Source organism: Phocoena phocoena, chromosome 4, assembly GCF_963924675.1.
Source record: "Phocoena phocoena chromosome 4, mPhoPho1.1, whole genome shotgun sequence".
Classification (NCBI taxonomy): Eukaryota; Metazoa; Chordata; class Mammalia; order Artiodactyla; family Phocoenidae; genus Phocoena; species Phocoena phocoena.
Genome location: NC_089222.1, coordinates 90,719,051 through 90,742,298, shown reverse-complemented (window position 1 = coordinate 90,742,298; position 23,248 = coordinate 90,719,051). Strand labels below are relative to the sequence as shown.

General features: G+C 36.9%; 1 protein-coding gene across 1 annotated transcript in view; it reads left to right on the top strand.

The window, feature by feature from the left end:
- The window catches only part of DZIP3 (DAZ interacting zinc finger protein 3), a 103,795-nt gene that overhangs the window by 5,663 nt on the left and 74,884 nt on the right, over positions 1–23,248 (top strand). Inside the window, exons 3-7 of the mRNA XM_065876109.1 lie at positions 1,553–1,708; positions 7,583–7,699; positions 18,683–18,763; positions 19,982–20,106; positions 22,761–22,875. Of these exons, the coding sequence (XP_065732181.1) occupies positions 1,553–1,708; positions 7,583–7,699; positions 18,683–18,763; positions 19,982–20,106; positions 22,761–22,875 (594 nt within the window). The remainder of the gene's footprint in view (positions 1–1,552; positions 1,709–7,582; positions 7,700–18,682; positions 18,764–19,981; positions 20,107–22,760; positions 22,876–23,248) is intronic.

Sequence of the window (23,248 nt, the reverse complement as noted above, 5' to 3'; positions counted from 1 at the left end):
CATCTGTTGATGGACACTTAGGTTGTTTCCATGTCCTGGCTATTGTAAGTAGAGCTACAATGAACATTTTGGTACATGACTCTTTTTGTATTATGGTTTTCTCAGGGTATATACCCAGTAGTGGGATTGCTGGGTTGTATGGTAGTTCTATTTTTAGTTTTCTAAGGAAACTCCATACTGTTCTCCATAGTGGCTGTATCAATTTATATTCCCACCAACAGTGCGACAATGGTCATTCTTTATAAAGGTTTGTTTGGTTATTTTTTAGAAGCTTTTTTTTTTTAACTTTTTGAAAAATTTCAAACCTACAGAAAAGTTGCAAAACTACTACAATGAACACTTATATACTCTTTACTGAGATTTAGCAAACTGTTAACATTTCCTACATTTTTGGATGTAAATATAATGAAGTACCTTAAAATGTAAGATGTGTTTGTAGGCTGTTGTTGGGAATGAAGGAATCTCAATTTAAGACTCAAAACCAGAAGTGGAGAGGAGGAGGAAGAGGAAGAGTAGTAGTCCTGCTGTGGACGTTATTGGTTCCTAGTTACTTTCCTGGGTAGTTCCAGGTCTGTTAGAAACCAGGCAGTCACAGTTACCACACACCAGTGACTATTTTGCGTTTTCAGTGACTCTACATGGCCTCCGCAGTAATAACCTGTCTGTTCTCATATACAGAGGTCAGTGGCTACATATTCATATTCCCAAAGTTTCAGCAGGGTGTAAGGACTGTGGTATCTTGTTAAGGTTTGAAGGAAGGCCATCATCCATCTGTTCCAGGATCTTTATTCATTTCTATTGCCCATTCGTTCCTCACAATTAATGTTAATAGAAAATCCAGCAAGACTTGACTATATAGCTATCAGTTAACCATTAAATACAGCTTTATTAAGTCTGTAGGATCAGTTCCTGAAGTCCCAAGATTATTACTATTTATTCGGCTCTGATTGAATTGAGATTATATGTAGAATCATTATATTATACTAATTTATTTATAATTTAAAGTATTATAACTATTCATTTTCAAATTGCTGTGTTTAGTAGCTGAAACATTAGTCACGTAACATAAAAAGCACTGTTGGATATAGTTTTCATATTATTTTGTAGAATAATCTATTTAATATTTTAAACTTAGCATTTTTTATGCCTTAAATGGACCAATTCAGTACATGTTGTGTTTTTCTCAAGGGCAACCATTTTTTAAGGCTTCACTCACATTTAAGCCTAAAATCATTCATGTTTCCCATACCACCACCATAAAAAAAAGACATAATTATTCCCATCTTAGAATCTATGCTTTGTTTATAACTTTTAAATTCATGTATGATGGCCTTCCTTAGATTAAACCTTCTTGAGTTTTAGTCTTAAACTTTCAGCTATGTTGTAAGTTCCTTGAGAGCAGAGAGAATGTCTTATTCTTATTGTAGTCTGTCAGAGTGATCTACATATAGCATGTAAAGGAACTTTTTTTAAAAAAATACTTTAGCTGGTTTTAATATTAGAGTAAATTAGAACATAAATAATTGTGTAAATTTTTAATAATGTCTTCTAGGACAAACAGGAAAAGAACATACCTACTGATCTTGTCCCTGTTAACCTGCTATTAGAAGTGAAGAAGTTATTGAATGCAATTAATACTCTACCAAAAGGTGTGGTTCCTCACATCAAGAAGTTCTTACAAGAAGATTTTTCCTTCCAAACTATGCAGGTAAGATCATAATTTGATATTTGGAGCAGAAGTATAGGTCTGTGTATATGATACACTGTGTTCCTTTACTCTCACACTACTGCCATACTCACAGCACTTCTGACACTAGATGTGTGGGTTTAGTCCCACAACAGTCAATTTTCCAGCGTTACCTGGGTGTCCTACAAATCAATTCAATTCTGACACTGTCTACCTGGAGTTAGCATCTGACTCCACAAGTTAAGGGCCCAATCCAAGACTGCTCCCACTTCAGATGCCAATCACCAGTACTAGGTTGCCCCAGTACTTCTGACTGACTGGCTATACATTGGGGTTCCCATGACCCCTCATGAGTGCAGTAATTTGCCAGAACAACTCACGGAACTCAGGGAAACACGTTGACCAGTTTATTACATGATAAATGATATGATTGATAAAGGATACAGCTGAACAATCACAGGAAGATATACATAGGGCAAGGAAGGGTCTCAAGTGCAGGAGCTTCTCTTCTTTTGGAGTTGGGGTACACCACTCTCCTGGCATGTGCATGTGCAAACTGGAAGTTTTCCAAAGCCCATACTTTTAGAATTTTTATGGAGATTTCATCATGTAAGCATGATTAATTATTAATTCAGTTTCCAGCCTCTCTTCCCTCTTTGGGGTATGGTGCTGAAATTTCCAAGCTTCTAATCATGGCTTGGTCTTTCTGGTGACCAAGCCTCCATCCAGAAGCCCACTGAGAGTCACCTCACTAGAACAAAAGACACTCCTATCATCCAGGAAATTCCAAGGGTTTTAGGAGCTCTGTGTCTGGAACCAGAGTCAAAGACCAAATATTGGCAGGAACTGGGGACAGATCAATATATGTATTTCCTATTATTTTACAATGACTCTTTTCTTTTCTTTTCTTTTCTTTTCTTTTCTTTCTTTCATTCTTTCTTTCTTTTTTCCCTCCCTCCCTCCTTTCCTTCCTTCTTTTTCCTTCCTTTTCCTTCCTTCCTTCCTTCCTTCCTTTTTTCCTTTCTTTCCTTTCTTTCCTTTCTTTCTTTACCATAACGTGCCACTAAGGTCTTGACATCTCCATCTTATATCTTGTGAAGGGCTTTGGTTTCAGCTTTGACTCTAGACTTTTATTAATTAAATAAAGCTTATGCTAGCCTTTCAAGGATAATGATAGGAATGTGGGTTAGTAGCTTATAAGCTGTTGACTATAAGGTCTAGTGTTTATTCTAATAACTCACAACATGCCACTCTGGGAGAGGAAACTGCTTTCAGTTTTCCTAATTTGTAAAATACTGACAGATTTTTCAAAAATGTAAAATATAAAGAAAAATAATAAGACCTGGATTTTTTAATGAGATAAATATTTTAGAGAATATATTGTCAATTTGCATCTTAGAAATAGTTTTTCTAGATAATAAGTTGTGAAACTTTCAACACAAGATGGGTATCAGTTTGTAAATTAATGGAGTTTCCCAAAGTTAAAGAAAATGATCTTCTTTTTGTGACAATTAATTGGGGAGCGGAGACAGAACACCATAGGTGTCCTAAAAAGGCCACATTTACCTTTTCTGTGAAAGAATATATCATTAATTATTTCCATGAAACAAATTAATACTATTATAATTAAAAATATAAAAAACTCTAAAAATATCCAAAGACTTTATATACAGCTATAATCTTAAGTGAGGTAATTTACCACAAGTATGAATTCTGGTTTGAAATTGATGGAATAATGCCACTATTTCCCTCTTATCTTTTGGAAATCACCCAGAAACCACAATAAGAAATAGAAACCAGTAGCCTTTATATATATAAACAATACCAGTTAGAAGGTAAAAATGAAAGAAAAATATTTTTAATAGTAACAGAAAAGATAAAATACCTAGGAAAACACTTAAGAAATATACAAGATATAAACTAGTGTTTCTCACAGTTTTTCCTAAGCCACTTACGTGAGCCTATCTGACCCTCATACTAGTCCTAAAGAATCAAAATCTCTGGGGGGAGGTCTGGGAATGTGCATTTTAGTAAGTACCCCCACACACTGATTTTTTTACACTAAGTTTAGAAATCAATACTTTATATTAAACAATAAATAAAAATTTCTAAAACTCTATTAAAGGTAAGATACGAAGACCAGAATGGGAAGCAATACATGTAGGAAGACACAATGTGATAGAGAAGTCAATTTTCCTGAAATTAAAATTTACAAATATCATATAATTCCAATAAAAATAACAAAAGGTTTTTTTTGTTGTTTCTTTTTGTTTGTTTGTTTTTGTTTTTGTTACTAAAAGCTAGTTCTAAAGGGAAATTAAGGGAAGAATAGCCAGGAAAATTACGAAAGAGAAGTGTGGGAGAGAAGGGCTGGGAATTTGCCCACTTTGATATTAAAACTTACTATGGGGACTTCCCTGGTGGAGCAGTGGTTAAGAATCCACCTGCCAATGCAGGGGACACAGGTTTGAGCCCTGGTCTGGGAAGATCCCACATGCTGCGGAGCAGCTAAGCCTGTGCACCACAACTACTGAGCCTGTGCTCTAGAGCCCATAAGCCATGACTACTGAGCCCGCATGCTGCAACTACTGAAGCCTGCATGCCTAGAGCCCATGCTCCTCAACAAGAGAAGCCACCGCAATGAGAAGCCCATGAACCGCAACGAAGAGTAGCCCCCGCTCACCACAACTAGAGAAAGCCCTTGCGCAGCAACGAAGACCCAACGCAGCCAAAAATAAATAAATAAATGAATTTTTAAAAAAACTTACTATGAAGCTCTAATAATTAAGAGATTGTGTTACTTGCTCTTGGCTCTACAGACAAGTGTAGAAAATACAAGAGAAATTCCAGTAGTAGACCCAAATACATTCAGAAATGTTATGTGTAATAAAAGTTGGTAATACTAAAGGGGAAGTGGACCAATCAGCAATCCCAGTGGAAGATTTTAACATAGCTCTCTTAATAAGTAATAGAACTTGAACACAAAATTAGTAGAGCTGTAGCAAACTTGATGTAATTGACTTATATATGTGTAACAGTGACAAAATGTATATTCTTTTTAAATGCATATAACATTTACAAAAATTGACCATATACTAGTTCACAAAGCAAATCTCATCAAACTTCAAAACATCAGAACATGCAGAGCATGTTCTCTAACAACTGTACAATTAATTTAGAAATTAGTTACAGATAGATAAACTAGAAAACCATTGTTCCTAAGTTAAGATATATACGTCTAATCTAGTTAAACCAGAGATCAAAGAAGAAAGCACACTGGACATTAGATAAATTTTGGAACTGAATGAAAAACATACATCAGAATTTGTGTTATTAGATAAAAGTTGTGTTGCAAGGATTATTTATAGCTTGAAATGCATATAATAGAAAAAGAAGCAAGGTTGACCGTCAGTCATCTAAACATAAAATTCAAGAGGCTTAGGAAAGAACAGCAAATTAAAAAACAGGCGAAAAAAGAATAAAGATAGCTAAAACTAATGAAATAGAATAAAACAAACTAGAAAAGGTCAGTTAAACCAAAACTTGATTTTTTGAAAAGACCAATAAAATTGATAAATGCCTGGTAAGAATGTTCAAAAAAAAAGAAGGCAAAAAGAACCAAAATCATGAATGAACGTAAAAACATCAGTACAAATTCCATAGTTATCTATTTTGTCTGAAGGGGATTAAGAGATGCAGACCTACAGCTATGAGATAAATAAGTCAAGGGGATATAATATATACCTAGGGAACATAGTCAATAATATTATAAAAAGTTCATATAATGATGGATGTTAACTGGTTTTATTGCAGCGATCATTTCATGATGATGTCATAAGAAAAATGTCAAATCACTATGTTGTATACCTTGAAATATGTTAATTATAACTCAATAAAATTATTTTTAAATTCCATAGTCATCTAAAGGATAATACAGAATTCTGCTACTTGCAGTGGCTGCCTGGGTTGGTTTAGAGCAACCTTCTTTTGAGAAGAACTAGGAAAATAGGACAAAATCTTGCTTATTTGTGCTTTTCTTGCAGATCACTTAATTCAACTAGGGACTGAGATGACTCCAAGCTTTACTTCTGTTCTGTGAAGAAGAGTCTATTTGTGGTTTACCCTTTGTAGCAGATACTGTCAGTGCCCTGCCCATACCCCTTGGCCCCTTGAACTCTATCATTTCAGTATACTCTGGACAGTTTCCAGTTTTCATATATACATCTCTATACTTCAGGCCTTTCTTTTTTTTTTTTTTTTTTCTGGAACTGCAGAAGGCTGTAATTCTCATGGCAGTTTAGAGATCCTAAGGAATTAATACTCCCCCCTTACCTCAGAAAGCACTCAGTCAATAAACCTTGGGAATTATTACATAAATATCCCAGTTCTCTCTCCCCTTAAGTTGGATAATACTGAGGCTTAAATTTTTCAATGTTTTTCTGTTGTATTAACCCTAGTCATCCACTGTGGGTAACTAGCTTAATAACACACCTGTTAATTTAAAGCTTGCTTTCTCTTCCCTGATGCCCTTCTCCACTCCACTACCGTTGCTCTCTGCACCTCTCAAATAAACTACTTGCATACAAATCCTTGTGTTAGGGTCTGCTTCCAACTGGAACCAAAACAGACACTTTGACTCTAAGGGTAAATTTCTTCAGGGTCCCAACCAAAAGAATAAGGTGTTCACCAGAGCCCCTCTTCCTTGATAGGTCATACACTCCAATTTTCCCTGTAGCTCTGCAGCTTTGTGGAAAGCTCTGTCTAGCATTTCAGCCTCTCAGCCATAACTGAATACAGCAATTGCCTTAAGGAGATAAGTGGCTCCAAAAGTCAGTCTGCTGTCTCTGGGCCTTCCTCCTCTATTGCATGTTGGCCCCAGAGATTTTCAGTGCCTTGGTAGCTTTCCAAACAAAAAAAGTTTTTTTCTGTATTTTATCTAGCTTTTTTAGTTCTTGTTGAGAATATTGCTCTGAAACTACCTAAACTGTTTGGCAAAGGTGGAACTTCAGTGTTATGTTTTATATACCTATTCAAATTCAAGAGATATTGTTGAGTATATGGTTGGATACATGAGTCTGGAATTCAGGTGATAGTTCTGAGCTCGAAATATAAATTTGGAAAACTGTCAGTGTGTAGACGCTGTTTAAAAAGATGACAGTGGATTACTTTATCTAGGGAATGTGTGTTGATAGAGAAGAGGTTCATTAAATAAAGTGTTACAGAGACTGAAGTAAAGTATCTAGTTAGGCTAGGAGGAAAACGGGGAAGTATTGTATACTGGAAACCAAGTTAAGAAAGTGTAGATTAAATTTCCCACATAGATAATACATCATTAAACAAATAATGTAATTTAAGCCAAGCATTTATGGGTACAAGGCATTGGGGAATGGACACAAAGATAAGACATAGTTAATTCCTTTCATTTCATCTATGTAAATAAACTATGGTACATAATAAATCATATATTAACTTGGTTCAAATTAGATGACAGCATAAGATGGTTTGCCTTGGTGTTGGTATTTTTAAAGCCAGCATTCCTATTTACCAGAGATTCAGGGCTGGAATGAAGATTTTTAGCTATGTTAGAGAATAGAAGGTATGAGAATGAAGTGGGATTATGACTTTCCTCTGAAGTAGGAGTGGACATTGCCAACCCTTCAGCAAGCATAGGAGTGCTTTTTAGTATCTTGAGGAAGTAGTTACAAAGATGATTTGTTGAACTACTCAAAAACAAACAAATATGAGAACAATTTTATCTAGGTCATGTGGATTTTTTAAAAAGTCATCTTTATTCTCCAAATTTTCTACAATGAGCATGTATTATTTGTATAATAAAAATAAATGTTGATATTTGCTCTAACTTAAGGAAATTTTCAACCAAATTATTTTCCACAGAGAGAAGTTGCAGCCAACAGCCAAAATGGGGAGGAAATTGTTCCTGCTTTGACTTTACGTTTCTTAATAACACAACTGGAAGCAGCACTTAGGAACATTCAAGCTACTAATTATACTGTAAGTGTTTTCTTTTTGAAAGTTTGAAATAATGGAATTGGACAACATTTTTTCAATGAGAGAACAGTCAGTGTATGCTTATTTTAAGGTGTAGGCCAATTTGTATTTTCCTCATTTACCTCTAGAGAAAAGTATACATAGATTGATTTCTTTCACATGTCTTGTACTTTCTTATGACTGCTTCTCTTTAATGAGCCGATTCTAGTTTCCTTTCCTACCATAACATTGTTCATCTTAAATAGAGAAACTTGAACTTTCTAGAGTAAACTTGAACTTTCTGAAAGCCCTAAAAATGGGCTTTCCCAATTAGAAATGGAGAGTCATGAACTTTAAAAACGACTCCTTCCTTTCCCCCTAATTGATAATCAGCTCCTCTTTTTACTGATATTTCTGTTTTTTAAATTGAAGTATAGTTGATTTACAATTTTGTGTTAATTTCTGCTGTACAGCAAAGTGATTCAGGTATACATATATATACATTCTTTTTTATATTCTTTTCCATTACGGTTTATCTCAGGATATTGAATATGGTTCTTTGTGCTATACAGTAGGACCTTGTTGTTTATCCATTCTATATGTAATTCTACTTATATTTCTGTATTTGTAAAAATTGGAACTTCTGTCATCTATTATTGAGTAATCATGTGAGATAAAATTGACAAGACATACTTATATGTTCAAGGTCAAATGATACTTCAGAAATAGAGAAAAATCTGAGGAAAAGTAAACATTGCATCAAAAATAAGAACCAATAGTAAGGACATAAAAGGAAAAATCAGTCCTTTGAATAATTTGGATCAGTAAAATACACTAAGTTTTGCACACATGTAGAAGATGGATTAGAGCTATCTTCAAGAATGGACTACCCAGGCATCAAACAAAGTAGCCTAAGACACCACATCCCACATTATAATAGTATACAAAGAGATAGAAAAATCATCCTTTTTTAGGATTCTCAGGTCAGGTTCTAAGAGGTATATATACTACCCTAAAGGAATTCTAGATGGAGTCAAAAGAGGGAACAAAGAAAAGTAGTTTGCATCAACATGTAATCCCAAGAACTTCTGGGATGCTGCAGACTGCTATTTCTCCCAGTGACCAGGTTGCTAAGCAGTGAAATAAATCACTATAAACTCAGCATTAGCAAATGCTGATTGCTTAGCCTTCTCTACTTAGGCATTACTTCAAAGATGAGCCTTACACTAAGAATGGAAAAGTTTCCTCTGTTGTTGGCACTTGTGAGCAGAATCAGAATTGTCACAATCAGAGCAGCCTACTGCTATATCCAGATGTTTCTCTCTCTTCCTCAAGGCCACCGGGAGAGGCGAGGCGACCTTTTAGGAAGTGGCAGTAGGGTGGGGGTGGGGGACAGCTGCCAGTAACATCTCTATATACATTTAGTTCCAGTACCTGGGATACTCTCTGTTAATGGGGGGAAGGTAGGAAGGAAAGGGCAGGGCCTTTAGGTTAGAAATGTACCACTTGCATCTTTAAATTCTTTACATTCTACATCTAATGATAGCATTACCACAATTATGCATCTTATCTTGTTCTCAAATGCTCTTTTTGTTTAGAATTGTATGAGACAAGAACTTAGTTGTAGTTTTAATGAAGCTAGTTTTTTAAAAGTTACAAAATAATAGTTCACACCTATTAGTGTTTGCTATAAAGCAGACACTGTTCTAAGCACTTAGTAAGGATTAGTTTATTTAGTCTTCACAAGCAACCCATCTCATTATTCCCATTTTACAGATTAGAAACTAGGGCACGGAGGTTAACTAATTTGCTTAATTCGTCAAGTAGTAAGTAGTGGAGTCAAGATACAAACCCATGTAGTGTTGGCTTCAGAGCCTCTGCAGAGATAAGAAGTTTAAGATGGAAACCAATCAGATGTTACAGGGGAGTTTGTGTTTATAAACTCACTTGGCCCATTGATAATAAACATACATGTGTATTTCCACTGGAATTAGTTTGAAGCTAAACTCCTAACCCCAACCAGTTATAAATATATACCGTTGGCCATTATACTTTTAGTCAGTATAGGGCTTATGAAAAGAATGAACAATATTTTTCTCCAAAGACATTTAACTTATTTTTTTAACACCTTTATTGGGGTATAATTGCTTTACAATGGTGTGTTAGTTTCTGCTTTATAACAAAGTGAATCAGTTATACATATACATATGTTCCCATATCTCTTCCCTCTTGCATCTTCCTCCCTCCCACCCTCCCTATCCCACCCCTCCAGGCGGTCACAAAGCACCGAGCTGATATCCCTGTGCTATGCGGCTGCTTCCCACTAGCTATCTACCTTACGTTTGGTAGTGTATATATGTCCATGCCTCTCTCTCGCTTTGTCATAGCTCACCCTTCCCCCTCCCCATATCCTCAAGTTGTTCTCCAGTAGGTCTGTGTCTCTATTCCTGTCTTACCCCTAGGTTCTTCATGTCATTTTTTTTTCTTAAATTCCATATATATGTGTTAGCATACAGTATTTGTCTTTCTCTTTCTGACTTACTTCACTCTGTATGACAGACTCTAGGTCTATCCACCTCATTACAAATAGCTCAATTTCGTTTCTTTTTATGGCTGAGTAATATTCCATTGTATATATATGCCACATCTTCTTTATCAATTCATCCGATGATGGGCACTTAGGTTGTTTCCATCTCCTGGCTATTGTAAATAGAACTGCAATGAACATTTTGGTACATGACTCTTTGAATTACGGTTTTCTCAGGGTATGTGCCCAGTAGTGGGATTGCTGGGTCGTATGGTAGTTCTCTTTGTAGTTTTTTAAGGAACCTCCATACTGTTCTCCATAGTGGCTGTACCAATTCACATTCCCATCAGCAGTGCAGGAGTGTTCCCTTTTCTCCACACCCTCTCCAGCATTTACGGTTTCTAGATTTTTTGATGATGGCCATTCTGACGGGTGTGAGATGATATCTCATTGTTGTTTTGATTTGCATTTCCCTAATGATTAATGATGTTGAGCATTCTTTCATGTGTTTGTTGGCAGTCTGTATATCTTCTTTGGAGAAATGTCTATTTAGGTCTTCTGCTCATTTTTGGATTGGGTTGTTTGTTTTTTTGTTATTGAGCTGCATGAGCTGCTTGTAAATTTTGGAAATTAATCCTTTGTCAGTTGCTTCATTTGGGTTGTCTTTTGGTCTTGTTTATGGTTTCCTTTGCTGTGCAAAAGCTTTGAAGTTTCATTGGGTCCCATTTGTTTATTTTTGTTTTTATTTCCTTTTCTCTAGGAGGTGGGTCAAAAAGGATCTTGCTGTGATTTATATCATAGATTGTTCTGCCTATGTTTTCCTCTAAGAGTTTGATAGTTTCTGGCCTTATATTTAGGTCTTTAATCCATTTTGAGCTTGTTTTTGTGTATGGTGTTAGGGAGTAATCTAATCTCATACTTTTACATGTAGCTCTCCAGTTTTCCCAGCACCACTTATTGAAAAGGCTGTCCTTTCTCCACTGTACATTCCTGCCTCCTTTATCAAAGATAAGGTGACCATATGTGTGTGGATTCATCTCTGGGCTTTCTATCCTGTTCCATTGATCTATCTTTCTGTTTTTGTGCCAGTACCATACTGTCTTGATTACTGTAGCTTTATAGTATAGTCTGAAGTCAGGGAGCCTGATTCCTCCAGCTCCGTTTTTCGTTCTCAATATTGCTTTGGCTATTCGGGGTCTTTTGTGTTTCCATACAAATTGTGAAAATTTTTGTTCTAGTTCTGTGAAAAATGCCAGTGGTAGTTTGATAGGGATTGCATTGAATCTGTAGATTGCTTAGGGGAGTAGAGTCATTTTTACAATGTTGATTCTTCGAATCCAAGAACATGGTATATCTCTCCATCTATTTGTATCATCTTTAATTTCTTTCATCAGTGTCTTATAATTTTCTGCATACAGGTCTTTTGTCTCCTTAGGTAGGTTTATTCCTAGATATTTTATTCTTTTTGTTGCAATGGTAAATGGGAGTGTTTTCTTGATTTCACTTTTAGATTTTTCATCATTAGTGTATAGGAATGCAAAAGATTTCTGTGCATTAATTTTGTATCCTGCAACTTTACCAAATTCATTGATTAGCTCTAGTAGTTTTCTGGTAGTATCTTTAGAATTCACTATGTATACTATCATGTCATCTGCAAACAGTGACAGCTTTACTTCTTCTTTTCCGATTTGGATTCCTTTTATTTCCTTTTCTTCTCTGATTGCTGTGGTTAAAACTTCCAAAACTATATTGAATAAGAGTGGTGAGTGGGCAACCTTGTCTTGTTCCTGATCTTAGTGGAAATGCTTTCAGTTTTTCACCATTGAGGATAATGTTGGCTGTGGGTTTGTCATATGTGGTGGCCTTTATTATGTTGAGGAAAGTGCCATCTATACCTACTTTCTGAAGGGTTTTTATCATAAATGGTTGTTGAATTTTGTCAAAAGCTTTCTCTGCATCTATTGAGATGATCATATGGTTTTTCTCCTTCACTTTGTTAATATGGTTTATCACATTGATTCATTTGCGTATATTGAAGAATCCTTGCATTCCTGGAATAAACCCCATTTGATCATGGTGTATGATCCTTTTAATATGCTGTTGGATTCTGTTTGCTAGTATTTTGTTGAGGATTTTTGCATCTATGTTCATCAGTGATATTGGCCTGTACTTTTCTTTCTTTGTGACATCCTTGTCTGGTTTTGGTATCAAGGTGATGGTGGCCTCGTAGAATGAATTTGGGAGTGTTCCTCACTCTGCTATATTTTGGAAGAGTTTGAGAAGGATAGGTGTTAGCTCTTCTCTAAATGTTTGATAGAATTCGCCTGTGAAACCATCTGGTCCTAGGCTTTTGTTTGTTGGAAGATTTTTAATCACAGTTTCAATTTCAGTGCTTGTGATTGGTCTGTTCATATTTTCTGTTTCTTGCTGATTCAGTCTTGGCAGGTTGTGCATTTCTAAGAATTTGTCCATTTCTTCCAGGTTGTCCATTTTATTGGCATAGAGTTGCTTGTAGTAATCTCTCATGATCTTTTGTATTTCTGCAGTGTCAGTTGTTACTTCTCCTTTTTCATTTCTAATTCTATTGATTTGAGTCTTCTCCCTTTTTTTCTTGATGAGTCTGGCTAATGGTTTATCTATTTTGTTTATTTTCTCAAAGAACCATCTTTTAGTTTTTTTGATCTTTGCTATCATTTCCTTCATTTCTTTTTCATTTATTTCTGATCTGATTTTTATGATTTCTTTCCTTCTGCTAACTTTGGTTTTTTTTTTTGTTCTTCTTTGTCTGATTGCTTTAGGTGCAAGGTTAGGTTGTTTATTCGAGATGTTTCCTGTTTCTTAAGGTGGGCTTGTATTGCTATAAACTTCCCTCTTAGAACTGCTTTTGCTGCATCCCATAGGTTTTGTGTCGTCATGTCTCCATTGTCATTTGTTTCTAGGTATTTTTTTATTTCCTCTTTGATTTCTTCAGTGATCACTTCGTTATTAAGTAGTGTATTGTTTAACCTCCATGTGTTTGCATTTTTTACAGATCTTTTCCTGTAATTGGTATCTAGTCTTATGGCGTTGTGGTCGGAAAAGATACTTGATACAATTTCAGTTTTCTTAAATTTACCAAGGCTTGATTTGTGACCCAAGATATGATCTATCCTGGAGAATGTTCCATGAGCACTTGAGAAAAATGTGTATTCTGTTGTTTTTAGATGGAGTGTCCTATACATATCAATTAAGTCCATCTTGTTTAATGTATCATTTAAAGCTTGTGTTTCCTTATTTATTTTCATTTTGGATGATCTGTCCATTGGTGAAAGTGGGATGTTAAAGTCCCCTACTATGACTGTGTTACTGTCCATTTCCCCTTTTATGGCTGTTAGTATTTGCTTTGTGTATTGAGGTGCTTCTATGTTGGGTACATAAATATTTACTATTGTTATATCTTCTTCTTGGATTGATCCCCTGATCATTATGTCCTTCTTTGTCTCTTGTAATAGTCTTTATTTTAAAGTCTATTTTGTCTGATATGAGAATTGCGACTCCAGCTTTCTTTTGGTTTCCATTTGCATGGAATATGTTTTCCCATCCCCTTACTTTCAGTCTGTATGTGTCTCTAGGTCTGAAGTGGGTCCTTTGTAGACTGCATATATATGGGTATTGTTTTTGTATCCATTCAGCCAATCTGTGTCTTTTGGTGGGAGCATTTAGTCCATTTACATTTAAGGTAATTATCGATATGTATGTTTCTATTCCCATTTTCTAAATTGTTTTGAGTTCGTTATTGTAGGTCTTTTCCTTCTCTTGTGTTTCTTTCCTAGAGAAGTTCCTTTAGCATTTACTGTAAATCTGGTTTGGTGGTGCTGAACTCTCTCAGCTTTTGCTTGTCTGTAAATGTTTTAATTTCTCCATCAAATCTGAGTGAGATCCTTGCTGGGTAGAGTAATCTTGGTTGCAGGTTTTTCTCTTTCATCAGTTTCAGCATGTCCTGCCACTCCCTTCTGGCTTGTAGGGTTTCTGCTGAAAGATCAGCTGTTAACCTTATGGGGATTCCCTTGTGTGTTATTTGTTGTTTTTCCCTTGCTGCTTTTAATATGCTTTCTTTGTATTTAATTTTTGACAGTTTGATTAATATGTGTCTTGGTGTATTTCTCCTTGGATTTATCCTGTATGAGACTCTCTGTGCTTCCTAGACTTGATTAACTATTTCCTTTCCCATATTAGGGAAGTTTTCAACTATAATCTCTTCAAATATTTTCTCAGTCCTTTTTTTTTCTCTTCTTCTTCTGGAACCCCTATAATTTAAATGTTGGTGCGTTTAATGTTGTCCCAGAGGTCTCTGAGACTGTCCTCAGTTCTTTTCATTCTTTTTTCTTTATTCTGCTCTGCAGTAGTTATTTCCACTATTTTATCTTCCAGGTCACTTCTCTGTTCTTCTGCCTCAGTTATTCTGCTATTGATCCCATCTAGAGTATTTTTCATTGCATTTATTGTGTTGTTCATCATTGTTTGTTTCATCTTTAGTTCTTCTACATCCTTGTTAAATGTTTCTTGCATTTTGTCTATTCTTTTTCAAGATTTTGGATCATCTTTACTATCATTATTCTGAATTCTTTTTCAGGTAGACTGCCTATTTCCTCTTCATTTGTTAGGTCTGGTGTGTTTTTATCTTGCTCCTTCATCTGCTGTGTGTTTTTCTGTCTTCTCATTTTGCTTATCTTACTGTGTTTGGGGTCTCCTTTTTGCAGGCTGCAGGTTTATAGTTCCCGTTGTTTTTGATGTCTGTCCCCAGTGGCTAAGGTTGATTCAGTGGGTTGTGTAGGCTTCCTGGTGGAGGGGACTAGTGCCTGTGTTCTGGTGCATGCGGCTGGATCTTGTCTTCCTGGTGGGCAGGTCCACGTCTGGTGGTGTGTTTTGGGGTGTCTGGACATATTATGATTTTAGGCAGCCTCTCTGCTAATGGGTGGGGTTGCATTCCTGTTTTGCTAGTTGTTTGGCATAGGGTGTCCAGTACTGTAGCTTGTTGGTTGTTGAATGAAGCTGGGTGCTGATGTTGAGATGGGGATATCTGGGAGATTTTTGCCGTTTGATATTATGTGGAGCTGGGAGGTCTCTTGTTGACCAGTGTCCTGAAGTTGGCTTTCCCACCTCAGAGGCACAGCACTGACTCCTGGCTGCAGCACCAAGAGCCTTTCATCCACACAGCTCAGAATAAAAGGGAGAAAAAGTAGAGAGAAAGAATTAGTAGAAGTAGGAAGAAAGAAAGAAAGAAAGGGAGGGAGGGAGGAAGGAAGGAAGGAAGGAAGGAAAGAAGCAAGAAGAAAAGAAGGAAAGAAAGAAAGGAGGGAGGGAGGGATGGTGGGAGGAAGGAAGGAAGAAAGGAGGGAAGGAAGGAAAAAGAAAGAAAGAAGATAAAGTAAAAGATAACAAAGTTATTAAATTAAAAAATAATTATGAGGGCTTCCCAGGTGGCGCAGTGGTTGAGAGTCCACCTGCCGATGCAGGGGACACGGGTTCGTGCCCCGGTCGGGGAAGATCCCACATGCCGCGGAGCGGCTGGGCCCATGAGCCATGGCCGCTGAGCCTGCGCGTCCGGAGCCTCTGCTCCGCAGCCAGAGAGGCCACAACAGTGAGAGGCCCGCGTACCACAAAATATAATAATAATTATTATTAAGAGAAAAAAATATTTTAAAAAAATGGACTGATAGAACCTTAGGACAAATGGTGGAAGGAAAGCTATACAGACAAAATCTCACACAGAAGAATACACATACACACTCACAAAAAGAGGAAAAAGGAAAAAATCATAAATCTTGCTCTCAAAGTCCACCTCCTCAATTTGGGATGACTCGTTGTCTATTCATGTATTCCACAGATGCAGGGTACATCAAGTTGATTGTGGAGCTTTAATCCGCTGCTTCTGAGGCTGCTGGGAGAGATTTCCCTTTCTCTTCTTTGTTCTCACAGCTCCCAGGGGCTCAGCTTTGGATTTGGCCCTGCTTCTGCATGTAGGTCGCTGGAGAGCATCTGTTTTTTGCTCAGACAGAATGGGGTTAAAGGAGCCGCTGATTCGGGGGCTCTGGCTCACTCAGGCCGGGGGGAGAGAGGTGCACGGAGTGCGGGGCGAGCCTGCGGCGTCAGAGGCCAGCGTGACGTTGCACCAGCCTGAGGCCCGCCGTGCGTTCTCCCGGGAAGTTGTCCCTGGATCCCGGGAACCTGGCGGTGGCGGGCTGCACAGGCTCCCCAGAAGAGGGGTGTGGATAGTGACCTATGCTCGCACACAGGCCCCTTGGTGGCAGCAGCAGCAGTCTTAGCGTCTCATGCCCGTCTCTGGGGTCCACGCTTTTAGCCGCGGCTCGCGCCCGTCTCTGGGGTCCGTGCTTTTAGCTGCAGCTCGCGCCCGTCTCTGGAGTTCCTTTGAGCAGCACTCTTAATCCCCTCTCCTCGCGCACCAGGAAACAAAGAGGGAAGAAAAAGTCTCTTGCCTCTTCGGCAGCTCCAGACCTTTTCCCGGACTCCCTCCCGGTTAGCCGTGGTGCACTAACCCCTTCAGGCTGTGTTCACGCAGCCAACCCCAGTCCTCTCCTTGCGCTCCGACCAAAGCCCGAGCCTCAGCTCGCAACCCCGCCCGCCCCAGCGGGTGAGCAGACAAGCCTCTCAGGCTGGTGAGTGCCGGGCGGGAATCTCCACACTTTGCCCTCCGCACCCCTGTTGCTGTGCTCTCCTCTGCGGCCCCGAAGCTCCCCCCTTCGCCACCCGCAGTCTCCGCCCGCGAAGGGCATAGTGTGTGGAAACCTTTCCTCCTTCACAGCTCCCTCCCACTGGTGCATGTCTCATCCCTATTCTTTTGTCTCTGTTTTTTTCTTTTGCCCTGCCCAGGTGCGTGGGGAGTTTCTTGCCTTTTGGGAGGTCTGAGGTCACCTGCCAGCATTCAGTAGGTGTTCTGTAGGAGTTGTTCCACGTGTAGATGTATTTCTGGTGTATCTGTGGGGAGAAAGGTGATGTCCGCGTCTTACTCCTGCCATCTTCCCATTTAACTTTTTATTTTGAGATAATTTTAGATGCAGAGAAGTTGCAAAAATATAACTTTGTACAATAGAAAAGTACAGAGAGGTCCTGGTGTACCCTTCAGGCAGGTTCCCTCAGTAGTTACATCTTCATAACAATATATTATCAAAACCAGGAAGTTGACATTGGTACAGTGGGTGTTGTGTCAGGGGTCTCCAACTCCCGTGTTCAGAAGGACTCGTGGGACTCAGTATATAGTTGTACTCATGCTGAGATTTATTGCAATTATATAGTAAAGATATAAAGATACACACCCAGACTATAATGGTCAAAACATAACGTAGGCAGCGTCTAGTGGAATCCATCTTCAGGCTTCCTTATGTTTTCTCCCTTCCATGAGGGGTTACACAGAGTACATTCGTTCTTTCCCTCCTTTGCAACAAAAATGCAGCAGTGTGTGTCTGTGGTTGTGTGTGTGTGTGTCTGTGTGTGTGTGAGAGAGATATTTCTGCCCAGGGATGTCCATTAGAGAATCAGTGCTCAAGATTTTTATTGGGGGTTGGTCATGTAGGCACCCTCTGCCTAACATGTATCAAAATTTCAGATTCCCAGAAGAAACTTCCTGGTGCTCAGCATAAATCACATAGTTGGCACAAACAGTCTAGGAACAGTGAGACACCCCTGTCAGAGAACAGTGGGAACACTCTTGAAATCCAGATTTACAGATACCAGCCGAGGGTCAGCCTTGCAAGCAGACCTTTTAAGGATAACATTCTCAGGTCAGCTGTGATAAGTTTTTTTATGCACAGGTGTGTGTAGTTCTGTCCCATTTTATCACAAGTGTATATGTTTGTAACCGCTACTGGAATCAGGATAAAACTATTTCATCACCATGAAAATCTCTTATGCTACCCCTTTATAGTCATATGCACCCTTTACCCTCCTCACTTTCCCTAACCCCTAATCTATTCTCCATCTCTAATTTGTCATAGACCATTTTCAAATAAAGGAAATATTTGTGTTTTAATTTTTCATTAAATAAGTGATAAGCTTTGTGTTCATACTGTTATAACAAAACCCACATGTGGACAATAAAAGACTTTGATTTAAGAGATCGTTGTATTTTCTAAGCTGGATGGTAGTATTTGTTATTATTTAAAGTGTTCCTATACAAAAATATCATGAGAGAAAGAGAATTTTTTGGAAAGTTTTAGTATAACAAATCTTGATGGCATTTGCTTTCATTTTCTTTAATCAAACTCTAATGTTTTATTTTGAGATTACTGACTGTTTTCTGGGTCAAACTATTAAATACATCTAAAATGAATTCTCTGTAGTGATTATTAGATGACTGACAATATAATGATAATTTTAACTATTTTTAATAGTTATTAAATAGGCCTAGGATATTTAATTAAGCTTTCTACAGTAAAAAGTAGCATAGTCTAAATAATCAACTAAAGTATATTTTATCTTTTTAGGCACATCAGATTAATATTGGTTATTATTTGACATTACTATTTTTGTATGGAGTAGCAGTCACTGAAAGAGGAAAGAAAGAGGTATGTAGCATGTGTTATTTGCACATTATAAATCTCTTCACATACACTGACTTCATTTTAACAAATTAAAATGTTGATTTTTGACATTCTCTAAAAATTGAAACCACTCTGTGACTTTTCTGTCATATATTGAAAATGTAGAGTAATTATGCTAGAGACTATATTGTGAAACTAAAAATATTGGTAGGGGAAACTTAATGTTAGCTTATAACTTTATCTTTGAAATACTTATATAAAACAGAAAATTGTTTAGCTTCTTTCACTTATATAATACATTTTAATCCATTTTTTAGTGTAGTTTAATCTCTCTGGTCTTTATCTTATCCTCTTTGTAAAATGTGAGTTTTACCTCAAATTCTTTATCAAATAAAGTGAAGTGCAGAAGTAAAAATCTAGGAGGTAAGTAGGTGATTTCTAAGGGTCCTTACAAATTTAAATTCTCTTTTTCTTATTTTTAATGATTTCTCAATTGCTGCCTTGATATCTCTTTTACTTTTTGTATTCCTAAATTTGTACTCTCTACTTGGTTTCATAAATAAATAAATCTGACTTGTTAAATAGGTGAAGTAGAATTTATAAGCACCAAACTGAAAACATTTCCACTTTAAATAATTTCACATAATGCTAATTATTTAGTGTGATGTGCTAGAGAATATTTTAAAATGAGACCATGCAGCATGTTTTTTTCCCAGGGAGACCGGGGCTACTGTGCCTGTTTTAATAATGATAACTAAAATTTATTAGAACTGATTCTGTAGTTTACTTCTAAACCTATATTGCTTATGATCAAGGTTGTCATTCCTCAAAAGAGACTATATGTGTGGGCAAAAAGTCACTTATTTCCTATTTGAAAAACTAGGAAGATTTGTGCTCTAATTAGAATGAAAAATTAGGAAGAATTATAAAGAACTATGTTCCCATAGTCATCAGAAGAGCCCTTATTTTGGCTAGTAATATTTGTCAGTTTTAGATATAAATATTGTTGTTTTAATATTCACTTTGAAACACTGGTTAAAGATCTTTAGTTCTTTTGTAAATAACTAAAGCACTGAGTACATTATTTATGGGATTATATACAGAGATGTATTAGAGATATGAATAAATGACTGGATCAATATTAAAGCTGCCCTAACTTCTCCAGTTTGGGAAATAACTGTTTATTGTAAAAGGAAAATAATGACTTTTACATCAGCCAAACCTAGCTTTATGTTGCTATAGGATTGTATAGAAGCTGAGAATAAATTTCTGGTGATGAAGATGGTGATCCAAGAAAATGAAATTTGTGAAAACTTTATGTCTTTAGTTTATTTTGGACGTGGTTTACTTCGATGTGCTCAGAAAAGGTAAGGATTTTAATTAATGGGTAGATCCTGCCTATCAACTTTTAGCATTATGTAATGGGAATAAAGTTTGTACATACCAGGGATCATGACATTTGTGCTCTGCTGATTCTTTTCTCCATCACTGATTCTATAGATAATTTCTTTAATGTACTTGAGAATATTAAGTATCAAACTTAACAGGCCATGGCAATAAAAGGTGGTATAGCATAGGCATTAGGAACATAGGCTTTGGAGTCTGATAGGCCTGGGTGCAAATACATTTTCTACCACTTATCTAATATATGACTCTAGGAAATTTAATGTTGCTAAGCCTTATCTTTGGAACTAATAATAGTGCCCACCTCATAAAGTGATTAACAGTGCCCAGAACACAAAAATGCTATTCTTAATAGATAATTAATGGTTGTAGTTATTAATGTTATCACCACTTGGAATAGGTATTTAAGTTATAAATGAGCTTATAACTCATTGAAAGGGTCCAAATTCTGAGTCTGGAAGTATTGGGTATTACACACTTAGTGAAATTGTACAGGAGAATGTTTATGGATCATCTGTTCACTTCCCATATGTAGATCCTTAGCCATTTATAGCATCATTTATTCATTTTATTTGCTAAACATTTATCCTATTTTAGAGACTGCTTTAGGTGTTGGGGATAAAATGGTTTACAAAATAGATAGTTCCTGTCCTCATGTAACTGACAGTATAGTGAATGTTATAGACCTTAATCAAATAATCAGTTATATAAATAATCAATTATGAAATGTGATAAAGTGCTATGAAGGAAAACATAATGAAAAATTAGTCTTTATTGGAACCCCAGTGTCTTTCTGGGAATGAAAAGTCTCCTTGAGGAAATAATGTTTGGCTGGGATCTGAAGGGTGAATTAGGCAAAATGTACTTATGCAAATCCTTATGAAGGATTACTGCTGGGCCCAACCATTGAATCCCTAAAAGCATCACGTATATGGTAGTTCCTTGATTCTTTGTAAGGTTGATCTTCTATCCTCTGGCATGCCTGGTTTTTACTGTCCAGAAGATGTCCCACTTCCTGTTTGTTAGCATGATGTCATCAATGTAGTTGGCCAGTGTGATGTTTTGCAGAATGTCAGGATGATCAGAATCCCCTTAGTCTATATTGTGGAGAGAATTAACATAGCTCTAAGACAAGACAGAGAATCTGTACTGCTGTCCTTTCCTCAGATATGTGAACTACTGTTTATTTTCCTTATTGATGGGCATTGGAAAAAAATCAGTTTCCCAAATCATTAACACTAGAAAGCCCAGTCTTCTGGCAGCATCATTTACTTTCATCCCTAGCCTATAGAGAATAGCCACCACTGAGCTGCTCAAAGACACTGATGTCCTTCTCACTCTGTATTTCTTATTACATTAATGGATGGAATGTCTTCTGGGCCTTTCTAGGGAACACTGTCTAGTGATGGATTCTATGGTCTTATGCAGTAAGTCCATTCTAACATCTTTACCTCCCTGAGCTTTCTTTAAAACTCTGCCAAGAAATTTTCAACATTTCCACCTCAATTACTAGAGGCCATTGTGGTTTCTGAGCTTCAAGTAGCCTTCTCAGCAGCATGTTAGGACTCGCTTTGGGTGTCCTTGCTAGGAAAGTAAATGCTGAATTATGGAAGAGTTGCCCCATATCAATATATATTTCCCTGTCAAGCTATATATTTGACCATGGGTTCAGCACTCTTAAGATCCACTCCCAGACATGTTCCTGCCAGTACATAGTAGTCAAGTTCTACAATGCTTATGGTGAATAAGCTTTTTCTTCCTCTGTTTTCCCACTTAGGCTTTGCTTATACTTGATCCTAGATTTTTTTTTTTTTTGTCTGTAGGCAATGAGCAGATATAAGAGAGGATTTTGAGAAGGAAGAGTATCATCTTTTGAGACATGTACCTCAGATCATATTTTTGCATGGTCTACTTGTTCCCTATCAGAGTCCTGATAGTACAATAGTTCTTTTGAGGCTATGCTTTTGGTTTTTGCTGTTGTTCTACTCTTGTGATTAAATACTGGGCCTCATTTTCAGCATGGTCTGCCTTATGTTTAGAGTTGGTCAAGGTTTTTGAAACGTTACCAAAGTGGCCTTTTAACTTTCACGGAGTATCCTTAGTTGATAGTAGTAGTCCTGTTGAGGCTGTGTATTTGGTTTCTTTTGCAGTTTGTTCCACTTTGTGATTAAATCTGGGCCTGATTTTCAGCACAGATTATCTTTATGTCTGTAGGAGATGAGGGTCTCTTTAAATGGTACCCTCAGAGGCCTCTGTCTTTCATTGTGTCCAGAGTCAATAGTTGGATGACCTGTGCCATTTTCTTTCTTCAAGGCTTCCAAGACAGTAAAAAAAAAAAGCCAGCCAACTCTACAGTCCTTTTAATTACCATGACCCCCATAATGTTCAAGCTTGAGCTACTATATAATCTATTGCCTCCCCTTCCACATGTATTTCATCCCAATCTACCACAGGTGAGAGTCCTAGTGTTTGTATTTCTATAGCATGCCAGAGGTTATCACCATCCTACTTACCACCAAAAAAAAAAAAAAAAAAAAGAGTTGCTTGTTGTCTAATTGGTAAACTGTCTACTTACAGAGTCCTGTTCAAACGAACCCTATTTTAAAATGCCTTGCAGATATAATGCAGGACTGCTAGAATTTCATAAAAGCTTACAAGAAACAGGAGATACAGATGATCATTGGTTTGACATAGATCCTATGGAAGATGAAGATTTACCTACAACTTTTAAAGTAAGAAATTATTTAAGAATAATTCATCTGTGGCTAATCAGAATCATCTTTGATAAACTGCAGTTTATGTTAACTATGTCATTCTATAGCAAACACATTCTTTTGTTGGGCATTAGCTTTTTGTATGAGGAACAACCTTGATTCCATTATCTAGTGCAGAATGTTAGTATGATTCAACAAGTAGAGAAATGAGGTGGATGTGTTAGCATTTCCAAATAACAAGATTAAAAGCTGTACTAGTCTAGTACTTCACATGGCTACAGCTAAGTGTAATAGTTAACTTCTTTTTTCTAACTATATTTTTCATTATTTTGCTGTTGATTTAAATTTTAAAAGTACTAAATGCTTACATTAAAAAATGTAAAAATGCCAA